The sequence below is a fragment of the Martes martes genome (assembly GCF_963455335.1).
Source record: "Martes martes genome assembly, chromosome: 9".
Taxonomy (NCBI): Eukaryota; Metazoa; Chordata; class Mammalia; order Carnivora; family Mustelidae; genus Martes; species Martes martes.
In genome coordinates, this window is record NC_137896.1 from 81,211,661 (window position 1) to 81,238,216 (window position 26,556).

The window sequence follows — 26,556 nt, forward strand, 5'->3', positions numbered from 1 at the left end:
CAGTGCTGCAATTGTTGGCTTACTTACTTAACCCTACTGAGAAGACTATCAGCTTCTTGAAGACAAGTGCTCTTTGTTATTCAACTATTTTTAAGAAACAAGCAAAATACCAAGCACCCAGATGTTAAATAAGTATTTGTTGAAATGAAGGATAACACTAAAATGAGACCCATGGTTTTTCTCTTAGAAGCTTTTGGAAAAATTATAATAGGTTATAAAAATTCCACTAAAAATGAAATTATAGGTAGAACACCCATCAAGGTCCCCAAATTAAGATTTTGTTTGTTGATATTTATGCTATGTTACAATTATCACATATTTATCTTCATATTGTCTACGAATAGCACATATTCCATACCATGAGTATGTAAGAGAGTCCTGTCAAAGGTATCTTTAGGAGGACAAATATTCTTGCATCTCTCATGAATCTTCTCCCTCTATAAGACAAATAACAAATTCACTGTTATGTAGCAATATGAATATTCAAAGCATCAAAATATTTCACAAAAGAATATACCAAATTAGTTCTACAATTTTTAACATGAAATCACTAGCCTCTTCAACTTAAACATAAGTATGCTTAATAAACCAATACAAGCTCTATGAACACCTATATGCTTATACTCATCCCATTTTATATAATTACAGTAAAATCTCTGTAAGTTGGAATGAAGTGGGAATGCGAATAAAAAAATCCTTATTTATATAACAGAGATCAATTGAAAATAATTTTTTAAAAGAAGAAAATGTGAAAATTTATACACCTAAGACAGAAAGACAAGTTATTAGCTGACAAAGTCAAAAAAGAGAGAGAAATCAACCCTACTCTAATTTCAGATTAGATGGATCACTAACAACAATTCTATCTTTTCAGAGATACCATAAATAAGACAAATGGGAAAATGGGGTATGGAAAGGGAAAAAAACATTGAGCTAGTAGTGTTCAGAGTTTTGACAGCAATTGTGGCAGAAACCAAAGGACTGTCTTCCAACATGGCTGTACCATTTCACAGTCATACCCACAATGAATAAGAGTTCCTATCAGTCTATATTCTTGCCAGCATTTGGTGCTGTTTTGAATTTTTGCAATTCTGAGATACATAGCAGCATTCCATTGCTGTTTTAATTTGCAATTCCCTAATGACATAAAATGTTAAGCATCTTTTCATACCCTTATCTGCCATCTGTATGTCTTCTTTCATGAGATGCCTGTTCAGATCTTTTGTGCATTTTTTTTATGCCAAAATACATAAAACATAAAACTTAACACTTAAAACTACTAGTGATGTTGACTATCTTCCCATATACTTACTGGTCATTTGTACATCTTTGGAAAAATGTTCATTCAAGCCCTTTTCCCATTTTTTAGTTGTGTTGTTCTTATTGAGTTTTAAGCGTTATTTGTATATTTTGGATACCAATCCTTTATCATACATGTGTTTTGCAAATATTTTCTCCCACTGTCTAGCCTGTATAATTCTTTTAGCATTGTCTTTTCACAGAGTGGAAGTTTTCAATTTTAACAAAGTCCAACTTGTCAATTTTTTGTTTCTTGAATTGTGGTTTTGATGCTATAATCTAAAAAATCATCACCAAACTCAAAGTCATGTATTTTCTCCTATGTGATCTTCCAGTTTTACCATTTTGCATTTTACACTTAGATCTACAATCCATTTTGTGGTAATTTCTATGAAAGGTGTGGGCAGTCTGTGTCTAGATTTTTTTTTCTTTTTTTGGCAGGTAGGTATCTCATTGTTCCAGTACCATTTACTCAAAAGACTACTAAATTACTTCTGCACCTTTGTCAAAAACCAGTTGACTGTATTTGTGTGGGTCTATCTCTGAACTAATTTGTTGCTTTGATCCATATGTTTATTCTTTCACCAATACCACACTGACTATATTACTATAACTTCACAGTAAGTCTTAAAGTCAATTAGTGTCAGTCCTGCAACTTCGTTCAGTACTTTGTTGGCTATTCTATTTTCCCTTTCTATATAAACTTTGGAATCAGTTTGTTGATATCTACAAAACAAATTCTTGGAATTTTAACTGGGATTGCATTGAATCTATAGATATAGCTGGGAAAAACAGACATGTTGACAATACGGAGTCTTCTATCTACGTACATGGACTCTCTATTTATTTAGATCTTCAGCAATTCATCAGTTTTGTAGTTATCCTCATAAAGATCTTGCACATATTTTGTTAGATTTATACCTAAGCATTTCATATTCTTTGGTGTTAATGTAAATGGTGCTGAGTTAATTTCAAATTCTAATTGTACATCACTAGCATAGAAGAAAGCAATTCCCTCTTATAATAGTAATCTTGTATCCTGCAATCTTGTTATAATTGCTTTTAGTTTCAGGAATTTCTTTTCTGATTCTTTGGGATTCTCTTCATAAACAATCATGATTATCTGTGAATAAAGACAGTTTTAGTTCTTCCTTCCTAGTGTATATTTTATTTCCTTTTCTTGTCTTGCAAAGTTAGGGCTTCCAGTGTGATGTACAAAAGGAGTGGTGAGTAGGGACATCTTTACCTTGTTCCTGATCTTAGTGGGAAAGCATCTATGCTTTATGTTTATCTGGCTAGGAATTAGACTATATTTACTATTTGATGTAGCTGCAGGTGTTAGAGGCTAAAATTTCCTCTCGTGTCCTTGTCTTTGTCTCCCTTCCTGTCTTTACAAATTTCTTAAATAAAGTTGAAGACATGCAATTCTTTCAGTTGTACTCCATTACTATATCAGTGCCCTACTGATGATGGTAAAATGTGGGAGAAGGGGAAGCATTCCACAGACCTGTGATTACATCAGTGTCTTTTAGTGAGTTTGTGCCCCTGTGCTGTGACCTTCAAAAAGCTTCTCAATTGTTTATTTTCAGTTTCTGCAGATTTTTTCCTTTCAAGAACAGGAGTAGACGTTTTTCAAGTTCCCTACATGCTGAACCAGAAGTATTTTTAACTTTTTAAGAAACCACTAAACTGTTTTACAAAAGGGTTGTACCACTTTAAATTCCCACCAACAGTATACGAGAGTTCTAGTTATTCCACCAGGGCTGACAATAGGGTAAGGCAAGCAAGCAGCCTGGATACAATATTTAAGTATAATAGAAAAATCCAACAATAACTTCTGACTCCCCAAACACTACTCTTAGATTTTGGTGCTCTTCACATTTTACACCTCAGGCAATTCATGGCCTCATCCTAGTACTGGCCCTGTCCTTCACATCCTTGTAAACACATGAAAGAATATGTACGGACATGCTATTGGTTTTTTCCTTAAGTATTTGGTAGAAATCAATAGTGAGGCCACGTGGACCTGAGTTTTCTTCTTTGAAAGCTACTTAACATCAATTTCTTTAATAACTACAAGGCTATTCAAGTTATCTAATTTCTTCCTGAAAGAGATTTGGTAATTTATATCTTCAAGGAATTCATCAGTTCATCTAACTTGCTGAATTTATTGGCATAAAGTTGTTGATAGTATTTCATTATTAGTCTTTTTATTTCTGTAAAATCTGTAGTGATGTCATCACTTTCATTCTTGTTATTGGTGATTATGTCTTTTCTCTTTTCTTTCTGAATCAGTATTGCTAGAGATTTGTCAATTCTATTGATCTTATCAAAGAATCAGGTTTAGGTTTCACCGATTTTTCTCTACTATTTCTCTACTTTCTATTTCACTGATTTTAACTTTGATGTTTCTTTCTTCCGCTTATTTTGGTATATATTTGTTATTTTTGTAGCTTTTTTTTTTTAAAAGATTTTATTTATTTATTTGACAGAGAGATCACAAGTAGGCAGAGAGGCAGGCAGAGAGAGAAGGGAAGCAGGCTCCCTGCTGAGCAGAGAGCCCGATGCGGGGCTCGATCCCAGGGTCCTGGGATCATGACCTGAGCCGAAGGCAGAGGCTTTAACCCACTGAGCCACCCAGGCACCCATTTTTGTACTTTTTAAGGTAAAAGTTGAGGTCACTGACTTGAGACTATTCTTCTTTTCTAATATATGTATTTACTGCTATAAATTATTCCTTAAGTACCGCTTGAGCAGCACGCCACAAATCCCAGTATGTCATGTTTTCATTTCCATTTAGTTCAAACATGGGGGTTAGGAACACAAATATGCCACAATAAAAAATCCAACGATAACTTCTGACTCCCCAAACACTTAACTACTAATACTCTACTGTGGATTGGAAGCCTTAACAGTAACATAAACAGTCAATTAACACATATTTTGTATATTATACATATTATATATATATTCTTAAAGAGAAAACAAAATATATTTAAGGAAGCCAAATACATTTGCAGTACTGTAACTGTATTTACTGAAAAAAATCTGTATATAAGTAGATCTGTATGTTTCAAACCCATGTTGTTCAAGGGTAAATGGTTCTAATCTACTTTTCCTTTTTTTTTTTTTTTTTTGAGTAGGCTCCATGACCCTGGAAGACCTGAGCTGAGATTAAGAGTCAGACACTTAACTGACTGAACCATCCAGGTGCCTCTCTTTTGCTCTATGACCAGCATTTTTTTTTTTTTAACTAACATATAATGTATTATTTCTTTCAGGGGTACAGGTCTGTGATTCATCAGTCTTACACAATTCACAGTACTCACCATAGCACATACCCTCCCCAATGTCCATCACCCAGCCACCTCATCCCTCCCAGCCCCCTCACCTCCAGCAACCTTCAGTTTGTTTCCTGAGATTAAGAGTCTCTTATGATTTGTCCCAAACTCTGGTTTTGTCTTGTTTCATTTTTCCCTCCCTTCCACTATGAGCCTCTGTCTTGTTTCTCAAATTCCTCATATCAGTGAGGATCATATGATAATTGTCTTGCTCTAATAGACTTATTTAGCTTAGCATAATACCCTCTAGTTCCATCCACATCAATGCAAATGGTAAGATTTCGGTTTTCTTGATGGCTGCACAGTATTCCACTATATATGTGTGTGTACATGCACACACATATAAATATATACATGTACACATGTATGTACACACTCCCACACACACCACTTCTTTATCCATTCATCTGTTGATAGACATCTAAGCTCTTTCCATAGTGTGACTATTGTGGACATTGCTGCTATAAACATTCGGGTGCATGTGCCCCTTTGGATCACTACATTTGTATCTTTAGGGTAAATACCCAGTAGTGTGATTGCTGGGTCATAGGGTAGTTCTATTTTCAACTTTTTGAGGAACCACCATGCTGTTTTCCAGAGTGGCTGCACCAGCTTGCATTCCTACCAACAGTTAAGAGGGTTCCCTTCCTCCACATCCTTGCCAACATCTGTTGTTTTCTGACTGGTTAATGTTAACCACTCCGACCAGTGTGAGGTGGTACCTCACTGTGGTTTTGATTTGTATTTCCCTGATGCCAAGTGATGTTGAGGACTTTTTCATGTGTCTGTTGGCCATTTGGATGTCTTTTTTGCAAAAATGCCTGTTCATGTCTTCTGCCTATTTCTTGACTGGATTATTTGTTCTTTGGGTATTGAGTTTGATTAAGTTCTTTATAGATTTTGGATACTAGCCTTTTATCTGATATGTCATTTGCAAATATCTTCTCCCATTCTGTCGGTTATCTTTTAGTTCTGTTGACTATTTCCTTTGCTCTGCAAGAGCTTTTGATCTTGATGAAGTCCCAATAGTTCATTTTTGCCCTTGCTTTCCTTGCCTTTGGTGATGTTTCTAGAAGTTGCTGCAGCTGAGGTCAAAGAGGTTGCTGCCTATGTTCTCCTCAAGGATTTTGATGGATTCCTGTCTCACACTGTGGTCTTCATCCATTTTGAGTCTATTATTGTCTGTGGTGTAAGAAAGCAGTCCAGTTTCATTCTTCTGCATGTGGCTGTCCAATTTTCCCAACACCATTTGTTGAAGAGACTGTCTTTTTTCCACTGGACATTCATTCCTACTTTGTCAAAGATTAGTTGACCATAGAGTTGAGGATCCATTTCTGGGCTCTCTATTCTGTTCCACTGATATGTGTGTCTGTTTTTGTGCCAGTACCATACTGTCTTGATGATTACAGCTTTGTAATAGAGCTTGAAGTCTGGAATTGTGATGCTGCCAACTTTAGTTTTATTTTTCAACACTCCTCTGGCTATTCAGGGGCTTTTCTACTTCCATATAAATTTTAGGATTATTTGTTCCATTTCTCTGAAAAAGGCTGATGGTATTTCGACAGGGATTGCATTAAATGTGTAGATTGCTGTAGGTGGCATAGATATTTTCACAGTATTTGTTCTTCAATCCATGAGCATGGAACGTTTTCCCATTTCTTTGTCTCTTCCTCAATTTCTTTTGGAGTATTCTGTAGTTTTCTGGGTACAGATTCTTTCTTTGGTTAGATTTATTCCAAGGTATTGTACATTTTTGGGAGCAATTGTAAATGGGATGGACTCCTCAATTTCTCTTTCTTCTGTCTTGTTGGTCATGTATAGAAATTTAACTGATTCCTGTGCATTGATTTTATATCCTGACACTTTACTGAATTCCTGTATGAGTTCTAGCAATTCTGGGATGGAGTATTTCAGGTTTTCCACATAAAGTATCATATCATCTGTAAAGAGTGAGAGTTTGACTTCTTCTTTGCTGATTTGGATGCCTTTTACTTCTTTTCCTAGACTAAGACTTCTAGTACTATGTTAAATAGCAGTGGTAATAGTGGACATCCCTGCTGCGTTCCTGACCTTAGGGGAAAAGCTCTCAGTTTTTCCCCACTGAGAATGATATGAGCCATGGGTTTTTCATACATGGCTTTGATGATATTGAGGTATGTATCCTCTATGCCTACACTGTGAAGAATTTTGATCAAGAAAGGATACTGTACTTTCTCAAATGATTTTTCCGCATCTATTGAGTATCATATGGTTCTTGTTCTTTATTAATGTATTGTATCACACTGATTGATTTGCAGATGCTGAACCAACCTTGCAGCCCAGGAATAAATCCCACTTGGTTGTGGTGAATAATCCTTTTAATGTACTGCTAGATACTATTAGCTAGTATTTTGGTGAGAATTTTTGCATCCATGTTCATCAGGCATATTAATCTGTAATTCTCCCTTTTGATGGGGTCTTTGCCTGATTTTGGGATCAAGGTAATGCTGGCTTCATAAAATGAGTTTGGAAGTTTTTCTTCCATTTCTATTTTTTAGAACAGTTTCAGAAGGACAGGTATTAATTCTTCTTTAAATGTTTGGTAGAATTCCCCTGGGAAGCTGTCTGGCCCTGGGCTCTTGCTTGCTGGGAGATTTTTGACTACTGCTTCAATGTCCTTACTGGTTATGGGTCTGTTCAGGTTTTCTATTTTTTCCTGGTTCAGCTTTGGTAGTTTACACATCTCTAAGAATGCACCCATTTCTTCCAGATTGTCTAATTTACTGGTGTATAGTTGTTCATAATATGGTATTATAATTGTTTGTATTTCTTTGGTGTTGGTTTTGATCTCTCCTCTTTCATTCATGATTTTATTAATTTGGGTCCTTTCTCTTTTCTTTTTGATAAGTATGGCCAGGGGGTTATCAATCTTATTAATTCTTTCAAAAAACCAACTCCTAGTTTTGTTGATTTGTTCTACTGTTCTTTTGGTTTCTATTTCATTGATTTCTGCTCTGATCTTTATTATTCCTCTTCTCCTGGGTTTAGGCTTTATTTGCTGTTCTTTCTCCAGCTCCTTTAAGTATAGGGTTAGGGTGTGTACTTGAGACCTTTCTTGTTTCTTGAGAAAGGCTTATATCACTATTTATTTTCCTCTCAGGACTGCCTTTGCTGTGTCCCACAGATTTTGAACAGTTGTGTTTTCGTTTTCATTTGTTTCCGTGAACTTTTAAAATTCTTCTTTAATTTCCTGGTTGACCCATTCATTCTTTAGTAAGATGCTCTTTAGCCTCCATGTATTTGAGTTCTTTCCAACTTTCCTCTTGTGACTGAGTTCCAGTTTCAAAGCACTGTAGTCCGAAAATATGCAGGGAATGATTCCCATCTTTTGCTATTGGCTGAGACCTGATTTGTGACCCAGGATGTGATCTATTCTGGAAAATGCTCCATGTGCACTAGAGAAGAATGTGTATTACGCTGTTTTGGGATGAATGTTCTGACTATATCTGTGTGGTCCATCTGGTCCGTGTGTCATTTAAAGCCTTTATTTCCTTGTTGATCTTTTGCTTAGATGATCTGTCCATTTCAGGGAGGGGGGTGTTAAAGTCCCCTACTATTATTGTATTGTTGGTGTGTTTCTTTGATTTTGTTATTAATTGGTTTATATAATTGGCTGCTCCCATGTTAGGGGCATAGATATTTAAAACTGTTAGATCTTCTTGTTGGACAGACCCTTTCAGTTTGATATAGTGTCCTTCCTCATCTCTTATTACAGTCTTTGGCTTAAAATCTAATTTATCTGATATAAGGACTGCCACCCCAGCTTTCTTTTGATGTCCATTAGTATCATAAATTGTTTTCCACCACCTCACTTTAAATCTGGAGGTGTCTTTGTGTCTAAAATGAGTTTCTTGCAGACAGCATATCGATGGGTCTTGGGTTTTTTTTGTTTTTGTTTTTGTTTTTTTAATCTATTCTGAAACCCTGTGTCTTTTGATTGGGGCATTTAGCCTATTTCCATTCAGGGTAACTACTGAAAGATATGAATTTAGCGCCACTGTATTGTCTGTAAGGTGACTATTACTGTATATTGTCTCTGTTCCTTTCTGGTATGTGTTACTTTTGGACTCTCTCTTTGCTTAGGGGACCTTTTTCAATATTTCCTGTAGGGCTGGTTTGGTGTTTGCAAATTCTTTAGTTTTTGTTTGTCCTGGAAGCTTTTTATTTCTCCTTCTATTTTCAATGATAACCTAGCTGGATATGGTATCCTTGGCTGCACATTTTTCTCATTTAGTGCTCTGAATATATCATGCCAGTCCTTTCTGGCCTGCCAGGTCTCTGTGGATAGGTCTGCTGCCAATCTTGTCCCAAGCTGCTTTCAGGATTTTCTCTTTGTCACTGAGACTTGTAAGTTTTACTATTAGATGATGGGGTGTGGACCTATTTTTATTAATTTTGAGCGGATTTTTCTGTGCCTCCTGGATTTTGATGCTTCTTCCCTTTTCCATATTAGGGAAATACTCTACTATAATTTGCTGCAATATACCTTCTGCCCCCATCTCTCTCTTTCTTCTTCTTCTGGGATCCCAATTATTCTAATATTGTTCCATCTTATGGTATTGCTTATCTCTCAAATTCTCCCCACTGATCCAGTAGTTGTTTATCTCTCTTTTCCTCAGCTTCCTTATTCTCCATCATTTGGTCTTCTATATCATTAATCCTCTTATGCCTCATTTACCCTAGCAGTAGGAGACTCCATTTTTATTGTACCTCATTAATAGCTTTTTTAAAATTTCAACTTGGTAAGATTTTAGTTCTTTTATTTCTCCATTAAATGATTCCCTAGCATCTTCTATGCTTTTTTGAAGCCCAGCTAGTATCTTTATAATCGTTATTCTGAGCTCTAGTTTCAACATCTTAATATTGTCCATACTGATTGGGTCCCGAGCAGTTGGTACTGCCTCTTGTTCTCTTTTTGAGGTGAGTTTTTCCACCTTGTCATTTTGTCTAGAGAAGAACAGATGAATAAGAGAACAAAATACTAAAAGAGTAACAACGACCCCAGAAAAATATACACTAAACAAATCAGAAGAGACCCGAAAACAGGGGGAAAAGAGGGGGGGAAAAATATGATTAGTCTGGAATAGAACAGGGCTTCACACTTGATTCAGGGCATATTTTGGTCTGTTAGAAGAAACGGCCTTCAAAATTTTGAAGAAAGAAAAACTCTGTGTGTGAGTGTGTGTGTGTGTGTGTGTGTGTGTACATATAAATGGGTAAATACAATGAAGGGATGGCTGTAAAGATGAAAATTAAAAAGATTTTTAAAAAGGAATTCATAAGATAAGAAGTTGGTTGAAAAAAGAAAAAAAATGTTTAAAAAAAGGAGAGAGGGGCGCCTGGGTGGCTCAGTGGGTTAAGGCCTCTGCCTTCGGCTCAGGTCGTGGTCCCAGGGTCCTGGGATCGAGCCCCGCATCGGGCTCTCTGCTCAGCGGGGAGCCTGCTTCCCTTCCTCTCTCTGCCTGCCTCTCTGCCTACTTATGATCTCTGTCTGTCAAATAAATAAATAAATAAATAAATTTCTAAAAAAAAAAAAAAAAAAAGGAATTCATAAGATAAGAAGTTGGTTGAAAAAAGAAAAAAAATGTTTAAAGAAAGGAGAGAGGGGCGCCTGGGTGGCTCAGTGGGTTAAAGACTCTGCCCTCAGCTCAAGTCATGATCTCAGGGTCCTGGGATCAAGCCCCGCATCAGGCTCTCTGCTCAGCAGGGAGCCTGCTTCCTCCTCTCTATCTGCCTGCCTCTCTGCCTACTAGTGATCTCTCTTTCTATCAAATAAATAAATAAAATCTTTTTTAAAAAATTAAAAAATAAAAAAAAATTTAAAAAGGAGAGAATGTGATCAGGCTGGAAACTAGAACAAAACCATACACTAGATTTAGGGTATATTTTGGTCTGTTAGAAGAAACTGTATGTCAAAATTTTAAAGAAAGAAGAACTTATACGTGTACAAAAAATAACATTAAACACAATGAAGGGACAGAATATGACTATAAAAGTGAAAATCAAAAAAGATTTTTAAAAAGGTATTGATAAGATGTTGGTTAAAATAAAAAAGAGGAAAATCTAAAAAGAAAAAGAAAAAAGTAAACAACATTTTAATAATTTAACTTTGAAAGACGAAAGAATCATGAGAAAAAAGCCATGAATCCTATGTGCTGTATTCCCCTAGCGCTGGAGTTTTGCAGTTCTCATTGATCAGTAAACTTGGTCTTGGCTGGATGTTCTTGCTGATCTTCTGGGGGAGGGGCCTATTGCAGTGATTCTCAAATTTCTTTGCTCCAGGCAGAACGGCACCACCCTTGCCAGGGGCCAGGCTAAGCAATCTGCTCAGCTTTGCTCTGGGTAGCTTTTGTTCCCTGAAAGCTTTCCGTACAGCTTTGGAGGAGGAGAATGATATAGCAGCCTCCCAATCTCCGGTCTGGAGAAGCCAAGAGCTCGGGGGCCTCCCTCCTCAGTGAGCCCTCAGAAAAAAGCAGTCAATCACTCTTGTCACCCCGGTCTCCAGCCACACACTGAGCTCGCCCAGCCTGTCACCGAGCATTTCTATCTCTGGCACACAGCCCAGTGTGGAGTCTCCAAACCCAGCAGATTCCTCCAGCACGCTCCTGCGCTGCTCCTCCCAGTGGGGGGGGGGGGGGGGGGGGAGGGGAGTCTCCCCAGATCTGTCACTTGTGAGGTCCCTGCTCCAAGAATAATGGCCCAACTTTGCCTCAGATCACAGTTTATGGCAACCCCAAGCTGAAAGCCCACTCCTGGGCTCCATCTTTGCAACCAGCTTCCCCATTCCAATACCTGGAAGATCTGCCACACTCAGGTACCCCCATTCTTTCTGTGACCCCAAGAGTCCTGAGACCACACTGTCCCAGCAAGGATTCCACCCCTACTTATCCACTGGAGCGATATCCCTCTGCAAAGCAGACTTCTAAAAGTTCTTATTTTGTGCTCCACTGCTCTCTCACTTGCCAGTAGCCGGCTGATGGAGGCTCCTTCCCCCCATGGTCTATCTACCCGTATATCACCTTGGATTCACTTCTCTGCACTCCTACCTTCCAGAAAGTGGTCGATTGTCTGTTCATAGAATTGCTATTCTTCTCTTCCATCTCCTGTTGAGTTTGCAGGTGTTCAGAATGGTTTGATAACTATCTAGCTGAATTCCTTGGGAGGAGACAAAATTTAGGTCTCCTATTCCTCCACCATCTTGCTCCTCCCTTCCACATTTTATTTAGAAGTGTAAGCTTTGGTTTCCAAATATTTGTGGATTTCCTACACACTTTCTGTTAATAATTTCTACTTTCATTCGGTCGTGGTCAAAAAATACACTTTGTATGATTTTGTATATACTTTGAAGCCTTTTAAATGTATTAACATTTGTTTTATGGCCCAGATTGTGGTCTATCTTGATAAATGTTCCATGAACACTTCAGAAGAAAATGTATTCTTCTGTGTTGGGTGGAATGTTCTTTCAATGTGTTCTTTCAAGTTAAGTCAGGTTAACTGACAGTGCTGTGTAAGTCTACCATATACTCACTGGTTTTCTATTTGCTTGTTCTATCATTTATTGATTGACAAATATTAAAATCTCCAACCATAATTGTGAATTCACCTATTTCCCCCAGAAAGTTCTCAGTTTTTGCTTCATGCATTTTGATGCTGTTTTTGCAAACATAAACGTTTAGAAATACAGTATCTCCTTGATTAACTTAATACTTTTGTCATTACAAAATAACCTTCTTCATCTCTAGTGACAGTTTTTGCCTGAAATCTACTTTAGTTGATATTAATATAGTCATACAGCTTTCTTTTGTTGTTAGCCTGGTATATCTTTTTCTATCCTTTTACTTTTAAGTGTTTTATGTCTCTGTATTCAAAGTGCATTTCTTATAGGTAGCATACAGCTGGGTCGTGCTTTTTCATCCAATCTCACAATCTCTGCCTTGTAATTGGGATGCTTAAACATTTACATTTAATGTACTGATAGAGTTAGGTATAAGTCTATCATTCTGATGTTTATTCTTTCTGACCCATCTAATCTTTCCTTCTTTTTTACCCTTTTTCTACCTTTGTATAGAGTGAGAATTTTTTTTATTTCATGTAATCTCTTCTATTGGCTTTTTAGCTATAATTCTTTGTTATTTTAGTGGTTGCTTTAGGGTTTATTGCTTGCTAGAAATATAAGCTTTGTAATGGAGGCAACTGGTATATTTTGTTCTCTGCTGTATCCCTAGTGTTTAGACAGTGCCTGGCACATGGAAGGCAGTCAATACATATTTGATCAATAAATGGACAAATGGAAAACCCAAATTGTACGTTATGAGGAATAAAGATTAGAAACTAACAAAAAGAATAAAGATTAGAACTAGAAACTAAGGTTAGAATAAAGATTAGAAACTAACAAAAAGAAAGTATATTAAAGTTCATCTACTTAACAACATCCAGTTAGATGTGATTACTGAAAATGGAACACAAAAACTCTAGACAGCATATGACAATATACATGATATAAAAGTAAACAATATTTATAAGTTCTGTACAAAAATATTAGATAGTACTAAAAATGAACCAAATATTGCATAGTATCAATGCCAATAATATAACCGTATTTAGCCTACTTCCAAATCATAAAAAGAACAAAGTAATCAAGTGAAACAAAGTTAGCTAAATGCAAATTAGGTCTGCTAATGAAAAAAGTATAAAAAGGGATATTATAAAAACATAAATAATTATCCCCTATATAAACTTCTAGATGTAATCTAAAGCATGGTCACTATAGTTAATAATACTGTACTGAATATTTGAAAGTTGCGAGGAGAAAAGATTTTTAAAATCCTCATCACAAGAAGAAAAAAAATTTTTTGTAAGTATGTATGGCAAGGATGTTAACTAGCCTTATTATGGTGACCATTTTGCAATATATATAAATATCAAATCATTCTGTTGTACACCTGAAATTATTATATGCCAATTATACCTCAGTAAAGAAAAAATTTTAATATCCTTTTAAAAAATGAGGTTTTTTTTAAATGAGTTTTTTTAAAGACTAAAATGGTAACCAAAATTATATTGATAATACTCACTAAAAATTAGTAACAAGCCTTCTTAAACTAAGCAATACATTCACTTCTTGCTCAGAACTGGGTTTAGAGCAACATATTATGTCTAAAGATATTAAGACTATCTGCTAGAGCTAGCATGCTCTACTAAATTTTCTACGGTAAATGAGAGACATAGAAACAGTTCTACTCCACTCACTTCTTAAACCTCACAAATCATCTGGGTTTTATTGGCCTAACTGAACAATTTTGTCCTTCGTAGGACAAAAAAGGTAGGGTGGATTTCATGATGAATCTCTGTACTATTAGTAAAGTGTAATTCTGAAAAATCACTACAGTAAGAGAAATACATTTATATATATCTAAGCAATGAATTAAATACACCCCAGGAGAGCAGAATGTATATAGACAGAAAAGAATACTATAACCTCATCAAAGATTATTGGTCAAAAATCTACAATAAATCAAATTAAAGATCTTTCTATTACTTTTGATTAGGTATTACCTGAGAGATTTCCTGTTGATAAACTGTAAAATGTTCCTTGCTGATCTGTGGGAGGTAGAATGAAGGTATGACTTCAGTGTCCACAAAGTCCAATCCCCATGTTTTTGTGAAGAAGTCAGATTCTCTTTTTGCTAATCTAGGATCATTTAATGCTGCTGGGAGGTTTACTTTGGAATGATATATAGTCCATCTATGTTGATCTGTAACTAGAGATGGGGCAACATATAAACTATTTGAATCACCTGCAAAAAGTAAACAAGAACACTCGATAAACTAAGTTCTACATTTGAAACTACATCCTAGAAAAATAAAAATGCTTAGTTTCTACACTATACAAAGAGTAGAAACTCTTCTGTAAAAAGTGTTTTAATGAAAATCAATCTGATTAATAACCTTCGGCTTTCAGTATCAATTGCCAAAAGAAGGAAAAACATGTAAATAAAGAACATGCAAAATTTGAGAGTTATAGTTGCAGGGTGGGGTGGATGGTAATGGAAGTCTTTCATTAATTCCCTTCTTTAACGTAAAATTTCTCTTTCCTTTTTCAACATCAAAATTCTTCTTCCCTTCTATTGTGTATCTTCTATCCTTTAATACTTCAGATTTAAAAAAAAAAAAAAAAAAACACCTTTTTTTCTATTGTATTAAGGCAGACACACCAGGTTCTAATACCCTTGTTTGGCTTATAGATGACAGAAATGCTGCTATGGCATTAACCATAGAGAAAATAAAAACATAGTGTCAATTCTTGTTATTCTTAGTAGTTTTGCTCTATAAAGTCCACTGTAACAATTAGCAAATACTGAACCATTATTGCTTCTAGGGCAAATACAGGGTTAGGTACCTTCAAGCCCCTGGTCAAAACATTTTCATCAACTGACCAATACATAATCTTATTTTGTGTGTGTTTCTGTTTGAAGACACCTTATTTAGTATACATTGTTCATTCATTAATACTGAACTCATGGCTCACACCACTATAACTCATACCTAAATGGAATTTCTTCATAAGGCACATACATTGCAGTCTTCCGGGTCTTAGAAACACTAGAAAGCCATTCGGCACTATGTTGGGGAGACATTTTAAACAGCAAAATCATCAATAAAAATCTCAAAAATGCAAAAAATGTGGCACTAAATAGACCACAGAAAGGACACTTGTTTAGAGCATGAGAGACAAAACAAGAAGGCAGAGTGTTATCTTGTTCAATCTTTGCTAGGGACATGTGCATCAGACAATTCAAATTTTTCATTCCTCTCCATATGGCTAAAAATGACCACAAAAGTACCTACAAATATTGATATTGGGGTTACGAATAAGTTTTAGGGAGTAGGCAAATCTGCAAACATAGAATTCACAAATAATGAGGCTTCACTCTACTGCATCTAACTAAAAAGCTTTGTATCTGTAGTTTCATTTTCAAAACTTTTTTTTTCAGTTTAGCAAGTTACTTCTATGGAAATGCATGAAAAGAACTATATTCCAATTTCCCAATCAACTTACTTCCAAACTACCTCTTTAGTTTAACACTATAAAATGTATTCCTTCAGATACAGCTGACCCTTGAACAACAGAGGGATTAGGGATACAGACTACCCCTTCCCTATGAAGTCAAAAATCCACATATAACTTCAACTCTCCCCAAACGTTACTGATAGCCTACTGTCGAACAGAAGCCCTTCCAATAACATAGTCAATTAACACATATTCTGTATGTTATTATATACTGCATTCTTACAAGAAAGTAAGCTAGAGGAAAGAAAATGTTACTAAGAAACCCATAAGAAAGAGAAAATACATTTATAGTACTGTATTTAACCAAAAAAAAAAAAAAAAAGGCTGCAAATAAGTGGACCCATGCAGTTCAAACCCATGTTGTTCCAGTGTCAAATGTATATGGAATCTAACTACTCATTTAAAAATAATACAAATCCTCAGCAAAAATCCTCAACAACAACAACAGCAAAAAAAAAGACATTACCTGTAGGTTCCTTGGGACATACATCTGGCAGTGACTGCACAGGTCGAATGTGTTTTGTTGGATCTACCTCTTTTTTAAAGAAAACATCACTGCTGCTTCCTTGAGGCACTGGTGAAGAACTGTGGCTTGAAGCCATTGCATAAAATCACCACTCAACTGAAAATAAGTAACAAGTAATAATTAAGACACTTAACACTAATCAAAATTTCTCTAAGTATTATGTATACCTCAAATTTTCTTTGAAAAAGACACCTTAACCAAAATCCCTCAAGGAATAAGTACACAATTTGAATACTCATTATTAGCTGTGAGAGTGACTCACAATATTCAGTTTACTAAGAAAGTTATATGTCCTTGTTTGAAAAGTATTCTCTCCGAAGTGAAATACCCTTAGTCTTTTATCCAAAGTGGAAATAGATACCAAAGCTGTAATCAATATATATTAAAGTTGAAAACATCCATTCATTCAACAAGTATACAGTAATTATGCATTATACCAAAATGAATAAGTGAATGGGTTTTTGTCTGATTTACTGGGTTCTTCACTTACCAGCAGTATAATCTTAAGGAAATTTTCTTAACCTTTATGTGCCTTACCTCAACTGTAAAAATGGAGATGAGAGCCCATTTCATAAACATTTTGTAAGATTAAAAGGAATGGATATATGTGAAGCACTTAAAACAATGCTCATCTCCAAGTTAGTGTTCATAAATGTTAGTTAACATTATGATTATTATTACTATGTGGACTGTCACTATATTAAATGATTATAAAAGAAGTATGATTCTTCAAAGTGCCTACAATTACATTAAGTAATTAAAACAACCAAAACACTAAGGAAAACAAAAGTTAATCTATGTCTACATTTTTTAGTAAGTCCTAAAAGAATTTGTGGGGCAAAACAACATAATATGAGCTACAGTGTCATGTAAAACTTTACAAATGAAGCAGTACATAATCTGGATACTGACGAACATGTGTTATTTTCTTATTGGAGGGTAGATAATATTATATTGCAGAGTATATATATCAAATAGCAGGTATTCTACAGACACTTTTCAATGAAAGAATAAATAAATAAACAGAAGTTTATAGCTGAAAGGGAACTTAGATATCACCTAGTCTAAGTGCAAGGCCCTGACAGACTAGGTAGCTTGTAAAAATACATGTGTTTTAACAAATTAAAAAAAGGGGGGGGGGCTGGTAAGGAAATCTAGTGAATACAGTAAGAGTAAGAAATAAAGAGCAGAGACATAAGGCTAAGAATGGTGACAAAAAGTTCATCTACTCTAACTCCCCTCTAGCTTAGCAAGTTTAGCAGAAAGCTAAAACTTACATTTCCCAGACTTCTTTGAATATCTGTCACAGTCCTCCTAATGCAAAGGAAACACATCCAATTACACCACTCACTGAGACAATAAGAAACAAGCTGTTAAGAAAATGCACAAAGATAAATAACTTCCTCAAGGTCCCTGAACAGAAAGCGAACAATACCATACAAAGAGGTTAAGACCATATGGAAACTGACATGGTTAGAGTATTGGGAAGTACTGACAATTCATATTTTATTTACACACACACACACACACACACACACACACACACACAGTATGGCCAGACAAATTACTCAGGGCCTTAGTTCGCCTGTTGCATTTACATCCCTTCACATTAAGTATATGGTTGTTTCTGCACAAAAGCATCATATATTTGAAAGAGAAAAATATCTAAAGGATAGAAAATATTGTTTAATACATAATCCTGTATATTAAATGTTTAGTAAGGACCATTCTAAATTTGACATTAAGTCTGTTTAACTTTTTTATTAATTTCATCAAATAAAATGGCTAAACTAAAAACATTTTGACATTTTAAAGAGGGAAACTACAAATATTTGGAAAATCTACTTATGTTGAACGCCCATTGCTTGCTGTCAGATAAATTAAATACTGATTCCAACAATAGTACACTACTATTTCAATTTATTCTATTTACCATCATGTTGTTTTAACAGCAAGAAGAAATCCTAAGTGCCATCTCAGGAAGCCAAAAACACTTGAGGAGATGGGGACTTACAGAAAAATGTTTCTAGACTCCTACAAATTCCTTCAGTATGGGGGGTGGGGGTCACCTTGTTTATTTCTTAAAGAATCTGAATTGGGAAACATATGCAGATTTTCTGTTTTTTCCTATGCCTCTCCTAATTTTTATGAAAAGAGGGAAAATCTCTAGCTATAAAGAGATTATGTAAAATTAGAGACTGCCTATGTAGGTGAGTCCCAATTTTAAACCATTTGACTCTCCATTTCCTTCAACCATTCTAAATTCATTAAGCTTTCCCCACAGTAAGAACCAAACTTCATATTAATGACCATATAAGTACAGTGCAGATACTTTGTGTGTGCAATCATTGGTAATAAAATGTTAGGGATTTATTCATAAGGCATGGATGCATAAACAAATACAGCAAATCTCCATGGCCTCTAAACCAAACAATTTCAGCAAAAAAATTATCTTTCATTGAAAAGCTAAAGAACAGAAAAGATGAAGCATCCTAGCAAGAAAGTTTGTCTACTCAGGAAAAAAAAAAATAGCAAAAACTAAAACAAAAACGCAGAATAAGAGAAAAGGCAAGCTCTAAGCACTAAATGCAGATAACGTCTGACTTTTAATACTTCCACTTGTAACTACATCTAGAAACAAATCTGACATGTAATCAGTAGTCACCTACAATGAGAATCTATAAATCACTTTACCATTCTTCATGTGATAATCTTTTCATAATTCTAACAACACCATACTCAACCAATATCTTCTCTTGAAGCCTTTTTTGGTGTCTCATACCAAATACACCTTTATGTATTTTCTTAAAGATTTTATTTATTTATGAGAGAGAGAGAGAAAGAGAGCAAGAGAGCACACACCAGCACAACCTGGGGGTCAGGGGGATGGATGGGCAGAGGGAGAGGGAGAGGGAGAAGCAGGCTCCCCAGTGAGCAGGGAGCCCAAAGACACAGGGCTCCACCCCAGACCCTGGGATCATGACCTGAGCTGAAGACAAATGCTCAACCCAACTGAGCCACCCAGGCGCCCCTATGTATTTTTATTTTACGATAATCATACTGAAATTTTGGTCTTTATATAGGTCTCTATTAGACTATGAAGTTCCTGATGGTTCCATTTTCCTCTGTATTCTATATGCCTAATGCAGTTCCTGGCACACAAACAGTATGTAATAAATACTTTAAAGACGAATGAAATGGGTGGTGTGTAGAACAGATCAGAAGAGAGATGTTAGTGAGACAGCTACCAATAATCCTTAAGTGAGTAGATAAGAGCATGCACCTGTACAGGATGATAACGAAGAAAGAAACATTCATTACGGAAGAATTTGCAATGATGAGTAAAATCAGAAACGTGACTGTCTTTCGTGTAGCTCAAAGTATCTTTTGTGTTAAAAGTTAGGTTAAAAGCCTCTATTAAACGTTCCTAAAACAATGTCATCCCAGAAGCAAGGAGCATACCAAGTGCTCAGACTTTGGTTTCTGAACATAAGGATCCCCTGCTTTTTGAAAGTTTGCATTATGCCACTTTACTTTTATTAAAAAACCTACATTAGTACCTGTTTCCATTAACCAAAAGAAATCCACAGAGGATTTTAACTTATCTCTAAAAAGGCAAGAAGCAAAAATTGCATTCAGTGTTTGGTTTGCAACAAGCCGTTACAGAGGTAGCACACACAGGCTAAGCAGCAAGGGTGGCAATGCTTAGCTTCTTCCCTGGATTCACACTCAGCATCTCAGCAACAAACCACTGTACCTTTGAACTGGGCCTCTGAGTATCTGTGCTTTTTCTTGATTTATTCTATACAACCATTATTAATACATGTCCTAAGATACTGGAAAAGCCTAAAACAAACATTTTTCCACATAAATTAATGGTAACTGTTTCTTCAACTTTACACCATTTTAGTTTTACACTTTACATTCCTAAGACTTCTTAGGAATGCTCTACTTTCAGGGAACAAGTAAAAACTATGCCGTTCCCCACAAAGAAACCGTGGCTCATTGAAAAAACATCTGAGTCCAGAGCCAGAGCCCTGGGAACTCTTGCTGTGTCAGAAAGCAAGTAAGTGCTCACAGACAGACCAAAAGGATTTGTAAAGAAGGACAAAGGATCAACTTAAAGGGGCTCTCACTGGCCACATGGTGGACAATTTGAGGACTCAAAAAAAAAAAAAAAAAGAAAAGAAAAGAAAAGAAACCTACTTGAGCATAACCTACTAGATAAGTAAAAATTAGCAAATATAGAGTGGCACATAGGGGAAGAGAAAGAGATGAGGAAAAGGGGGCAGAGTGGGATAAAGAAAGGAAATCTCTTCTCTACAGAAGAAAGCCAGTAATAAGTGTAGAAGGAATGACTGAATTAGAAAATCACATTTTGTGGGGCACCTGGGTGGCTCAGTGGGTTAAAGCCTCTGCTTTTGGCTCAGGTCATGATTCCGGGGTCCTGGGATCGAGCCCCGAATTGGGCTCTCTGCTCAGCGGGGAGCCTGCTTCCCTTCCTCTCTCTCTGCCTGCCTCTCTGCCTACTTGTGATCTCTGCCTGTCAAATAAACAAATAAAATCTTTTAAAAAAAAAAAGAAAGAAAGAAAATCACATTTTGTAACCCCAACGTAAAAACCAATTCAGGCAAAAATCACTGATGTATGCTAAAGTTATTAGGTTGATCAGAAGGAGAAAACTCACCTGGTACCAAAGTGTTAACCCCACAGATGTTAACCCCTTAGCAATGCAAACGGGAAAGTATATCTTTAAAATCTGACTGTTAGGGTGCCTGGGTGGCTCAGTGGGTTAAAGCCTCTGCCTTCGGCTCAGGTTATGATCTCCAGGTCCTGGGATCGAGTTCCGCATTGGGCTCTCTGCTCAGCAGGGAGCCTGCTTCCCCCTCTCTCTATGCCTGCCTCTCTGCTTATTTGTGATCTCTCCCTCTTTCAAATAAATAATTAAAATCTTTTAAAAAAATAAAATAAAATCTGACTGTCACTACCTTAATTAAGTCAACAAACTTGGTATCATTGATAACAGTATGACAACTTAATATTATGTGATTCATGAAATGATGATATAAAATAAATGTCATCACCTATGAAGCATTCGCACAAAAAATGCCTAACCCAACCTAATTAAGCCTCTAGACTGGGGTTAAGATTGTCCTGTGAACTTCTTGGCAAACTGGTAAAGTCTACGGACCCTTTCCCAGAATAATATTTATATTGCATAAAATACATTAGAGATTACAAATGACAACTATACTGAGATAAACTTTTTATGCAATATAGTATTTTTATGCAATATAGTAATTTTTCTGCTTCTAAATTAATGCAAACCTATCTTAATTTCTAAGCAATAAATGAGCAAAAATATTTCAAGGTACCTGCAACAAATTAATGTGACATGAAAATATTTGAAATTTCTACTGGTGACTAAGTTACAAGTAGTGCTAATATCCCTGTGAAGGATTATGTACATTATAAGTAAAGGAAATGCTAAAATCCAGTTAAAGCATGGTTTCTCCACCATGGCACCATGGACATTTTGAGTTAAATAATTCTTTGCTATTGGGTGTTTTCCTCCTACACACTGTAGGATCTTCAGATGTATCCCTGGCCTCTATCCACTTGTTGTCAACAGCACCCTTCACTCCTGACCCCGCTCCACATACTATGACAACCAAAAATGTGTCCAGACAAAGCTAAGCATGCTGGGGTGGAAGAAAAGAGGGGAGAGGATAAAATCACCCCAGGGGAGAACCACCGAGTTAAAATAAAGATGATCATCTGTAAAATGAACATATGGACTGATTAAAGATGCTAGTATCAATTCTTAAAATAAGTATTAATACAGGTTCATTTCCTTTTTTCCTTAGATAAAAGAATAACCCAGGGCACCTGGGTGGCTCGGTTGTTAAGTGTCTGCCTTGGGCTCAGGTCATGATCCCAGGGTCCTGGGATCCAGCCCCACATCACATCAGGCTCCCTGCTCAGCGGGAAGCCTGCTTCTCCCTCTCCCACTCCCCCTACTTGTATTCCCTCTCTCGCCGTCTCTCTCTTTTTCTATGAAATAAATAAAATCTTTAAAAAAAAAAAAAGAAAGAAAGAAACAAACAAACAAACAAACAAACAAACAAACAAGAATAATCCTTAAACTGGGTGGGACCTTACAAAAGGACTTTGGACTTTATCCACAAGACTGATAAGTCATTATAGACTTTACTCCATCACTCTAGGAGATTATCAGCTTGGAGGGCCAAGGACAGAACCTAAGAGGACTTGAACATTTCTGAAGAAGAAATGAAAAAAAGATATAGGGTTACCTGGGTGTCTCAGTCAGTTAAGCACCTGACCCTTGATTTTGGCTTAGGTCATGATTTCAGGGTCAGGTTCTGCTTCTCTCCTTCTCCCTCTGCCCCATCAATACCACTACAACTACCACCACTGTGCGCATGAGCCTGCACGTTTTCTTTCTCTCTCTCAAATAAAAAATAAATCCTTAAAAAGGAGGGGCAGAGTGCCTGGATGACCTCGTTAGGCATCTGACTGTAGATTTTGGCTGGGGTCATGGTCTCAGGGTTGTGGGGTCAAGCCCCATGTCGGGATCCGTGCACAGAATCTGCTTAGGATCCTCTCTCTCCCTTTCCTCTACCCTCCCCCTGCTCATGCTCCCTCTCTAAAAATAAATAAATGTGATCTTTAAAAAAGAAAGAAAGATAGATTTAAAGAAAAGCTTGTGATAAAGAAGGAACATCTAAGAAAGCGAGAGAAATATCAATTCAGAATTCACAAATAAAATGGGAAAAGAAACCCATCACTTAGATTTGGCAGTTAGGCAGTGACCAGACGTCATTCACCAGTGACATCAGAAACAATGTCAAGGGGCGCCTGGGTGGCTCAGTGGGTTAAAGCCTCTGCCTTCGGCTCAGGTCATGACCTCAGGGTCCTGGGATCGAGCCCCACATCGGGCTCTCTGCTCAGCAGGGAGCCTGATTCCTCCTCTTTCTCTGCCTGCCTCTGCCTACTTGTGATCTTTCTCTGTCAAATAAATAAATAAATAAATAAATAAATAAATAAAAGAAAGAAAGAAAGAAAGAAAGAAAGAAACAACGTCAAGTCCAACAGTGGAGTTGGATGCCAGATTGTAAAAGTTGGAGTGGAACCCACAATTATATGGTCAACTAATCTTTGACAAAGCAGAAAAAAATGTCCAATGGAAAAAAAGGCAGTCTCTTTAATAAACAGTGGACAGCAACATGCAGAAGAATGAAACTGAACCACTTTCCTACACCATACACAAAAATAAATTCAAAATGAAAGACCTCAATGTGAGATAGGAATCCATCAAAATCCTATAGGAGAACACAGGCAGCAACCTCTCTGACCTCAGCCACAGCAACTTCTTCCTAGACCCATCTTTAAAGGCAGGGAAACAAAAGCAAAAATGAACCATTGGGACTCCAACAAGATAAAAAGCTTCTGCAGAGCAAAGGAAACAGTCAACAGAACTAAAAATCAACCTACTGAATAGAAGAAGATATTTGCAAATGACATATCAGATAAAGGGCTAGTATCCAAAATCTATAAAGAACTTATCAAACTCAACACCCCAAAAATAAAGAATCGAGTTAAGAAATGGGCAGAAGACATAAACAGTTCTTCAAAGAATACATAGAAATAGCTAACAAACACGTGAAAAAATGCTCAATATCACTTGGCACCAAGGAAATACAAATCAAAACCACAATGAGACACCACCTCACACCGGTCAGATTGGCTAAAATTAACCCTCAGGAAACAACAGATGTTGGCAATGATGCAGAGAAAGGGGAATCCTCTTACACTGTTGGTGGGAATGCAAACTGGTACGGCCACTCTGGAAAACAGTACAGAGGTTCTTCAAAAAGTTAAAAACATAACTACCCTACGACCCAGCGATTGCACTACTAGGTATTTACCCAAAGGATAAAAAAAGAGTGATTTGAAGGGGCACATGCACCCCAATGTTTATAGCAGCAATGTCCACAATAATTAAAACATGGGAAGAGCCCAAGTGTCCATCAACAAATGAATGGATAAAGAAGATGTGGTACATATATACAACGGAATATTACTCAGCCATCAAAAAGAATGAAATCTTGCCATTTGTAACATGGACAGAACTAGAGGGCATTATGCTAAGCAAAATAAGTCAGTCAGAGAAAGACAAATATGATTTCACTCACATGTGGAATTTAAGAAACAAACAGATGAACAAATGGGAAGGGAAGGGAAGATAAAGACAGAGAGGGAGGCAAACCATAAGACATTCTTTAATATAGGGACAAACTGAGGGTTGCTGGAGGGGAGGTGGGTGGAGAGTATGGGGTAATTGGGTGATGGGCATTAAGGAGGGCACTTGATGTAATGAGCACTTGGTGTTACAAGCAACTGAGGAATCACTAAATTGTACCCCTGAAAATAATACTACACTATATATGAACTAACTTGAATCTAAATAAAATCTTGAAAGAAAAAAAAAAATAGTAAGTTGGAGTGGAATAGGTAGGGAAATTAAAAAACAATGGCTATACTTTCAATTACAGGATTACAAAACAGGCTATATACTAAAATCCCATTTGATATATAAAACCTTTATATCACTCTCTCTGTATACACATAATGTATAAAAAGGTATATAACAAAAGACTAATTATCTGCTTAGTGGCATGACAAACCTTTCCTGACCACCATATCTAAGCACATTCTCTCCCCTTCCTTCCCTCCATCCAACACACACACCCTGATTCTCTATGACTAGCACTATAGTTTGTGATCTTTATAGTACTTGCTCAAATTTTAACTGATTATTTACCTGCTAATTTTCTATCTCCCCCACTATACTGAAAATACTTGTTACTTGTCTCATTCACCTTCTTATACCACTGTTAGCAGAGTCTAAGCAATTGGTAAAACACATGAAAGTTCAATGAACTAATATCATGGATAAAGAGGTAATAAGAATAAGCTGCTAACAATGTTTTATGTAAGTTCATGCATTTAAATAATCTAAAAATACACAAAGTCAAAAATACATTAACTTGTTTGTATAACATTACCTTTCTAAAATTTTATTCTAGACTCTCTACATTCTTTTAACACAATATATATAATATACTTAAGAAACCTGGCCATAAAGTGAGTTAGATAGCTATTATTTATTGGTTGTATGACTTTGACAACTTTCTTATCTTCCTATTTCCTCATTTGTAAATGGGACAACAGTATCTTTCTCATAGGAATGTTGTAAAACTTAAATGAAACGTAACTTACATAACATATATAAACTCGTGGCACAATACTTGGCACACAGGAGACATTCAATAAAAAACTGCAACTATCACTATTTATTATTATAAACATCTTAAGAATTAACATTTGGACTGTGCCATACAAACTTTTAAAATCAATTTAAACTTTAGGTTCCTGAGCCTCCTCTATCAGTGTCCTCTGTTTGAGTGCCCTCAGTTTTTGGAGAGAGGCGGCAACAAATTTATACGGCCAGATATAATTTACTATCAGAAAAGCTGCCGAAGAATAGAACAGTGGTCCTCAAAGCCATGCTAGTAAAAGGAGAGAAAAAAGAATACTGGAAAATGATGTTGAAACTAGAAAACATGTGGCCTGGAACAGAAGCAAGTTTAATGACAATACTATGCGAGAGAGGAAGGAGGAGAGAGAGAAGGCAAAGAGGCTAGAAGTAATGATTTAGAAAACATCTAGATAAAGGTCAAAGTTGAATCCATGGGAGTAAAGTGGATGAGATAAAAATTACAATCTCTGAGTTGGAGGGGACTTTAAAAGATAATCTGGCTCCACTCTCTACCTAATTTATGAACCCTTTCTACAAGGGCTTTTTGCCTCATTTGAAAACTTTTAACAATGGAGAACTGACTACTTCAAAAGCAGATTATTACTATAAAACAACTATAATTGCTTTAGGAAAATAATTCTTTCCTGTAGTGTACAGAATCCTGCCTCCCTGAATTTTCCCTTGCTATTCCTAGTCCAATTACATTATAGGAATAAAAGAAAATACTTCTAGTCATAGGAAAATGATATTACAAAGAAAAGGTGTGAGAAAGAAATAGAGAGAGAGAGAGAGAGAGAGATGGCTAATGAGAACTCAGAGAAAGAGGAAGGGAAAATACACTTACAAGGATAGGAAAAAGAAATCAGAAATACCATCCTAATAGAAGCAAGGGAGAAGTGTCCAGGAGGAAAGTGTGAACAGCAATGTCAACATGATG

At 36.3% G+C, this 26,556-nt stretch overlaps 1 protein-coding gene across 4 annotated transcripts in view; it reads right to left on the reverse strand.

Moving 5' to 3' along the window:
• Window positions 1–26,556, reverse strand: part of VPS54 (VPS54 subunit of GARP complex) — a 97,691-nt gene that overhangs the window by 60,903 nt on the left and 10,232 nt on the right. For 3 of the 4 annotated variants that reach the window (XR_013967342.1, XM_080812634.1, XM_080812632.1), the window contains exons 2-5: window positions 17,554–17,590; window positions 16,217–16,372; window positions 14,235–14,440; window positions 359–437 (exon numbers count right to left, since the gene is read on the reverse strand). Coding sequence is in view for 3 of the 4 variants with exons in the window: in XM_080812634.1 (XP_080668760.1) it covers window positions 359–437; window positions 14,235–14,440; window positions 16,217–16,352 (421 nt within the window). In the remaining variant the exon portion in view is untranslated. The remainder of the gene's footprint in view (window positions 1–358; window positions 438–14,234; window positions 14,441–16,216; window positions 16,373–17,553; window positions 17,591–26,556) is intronic. The other variant, XM_080812633.1, reaches the window with a different exon arrangement.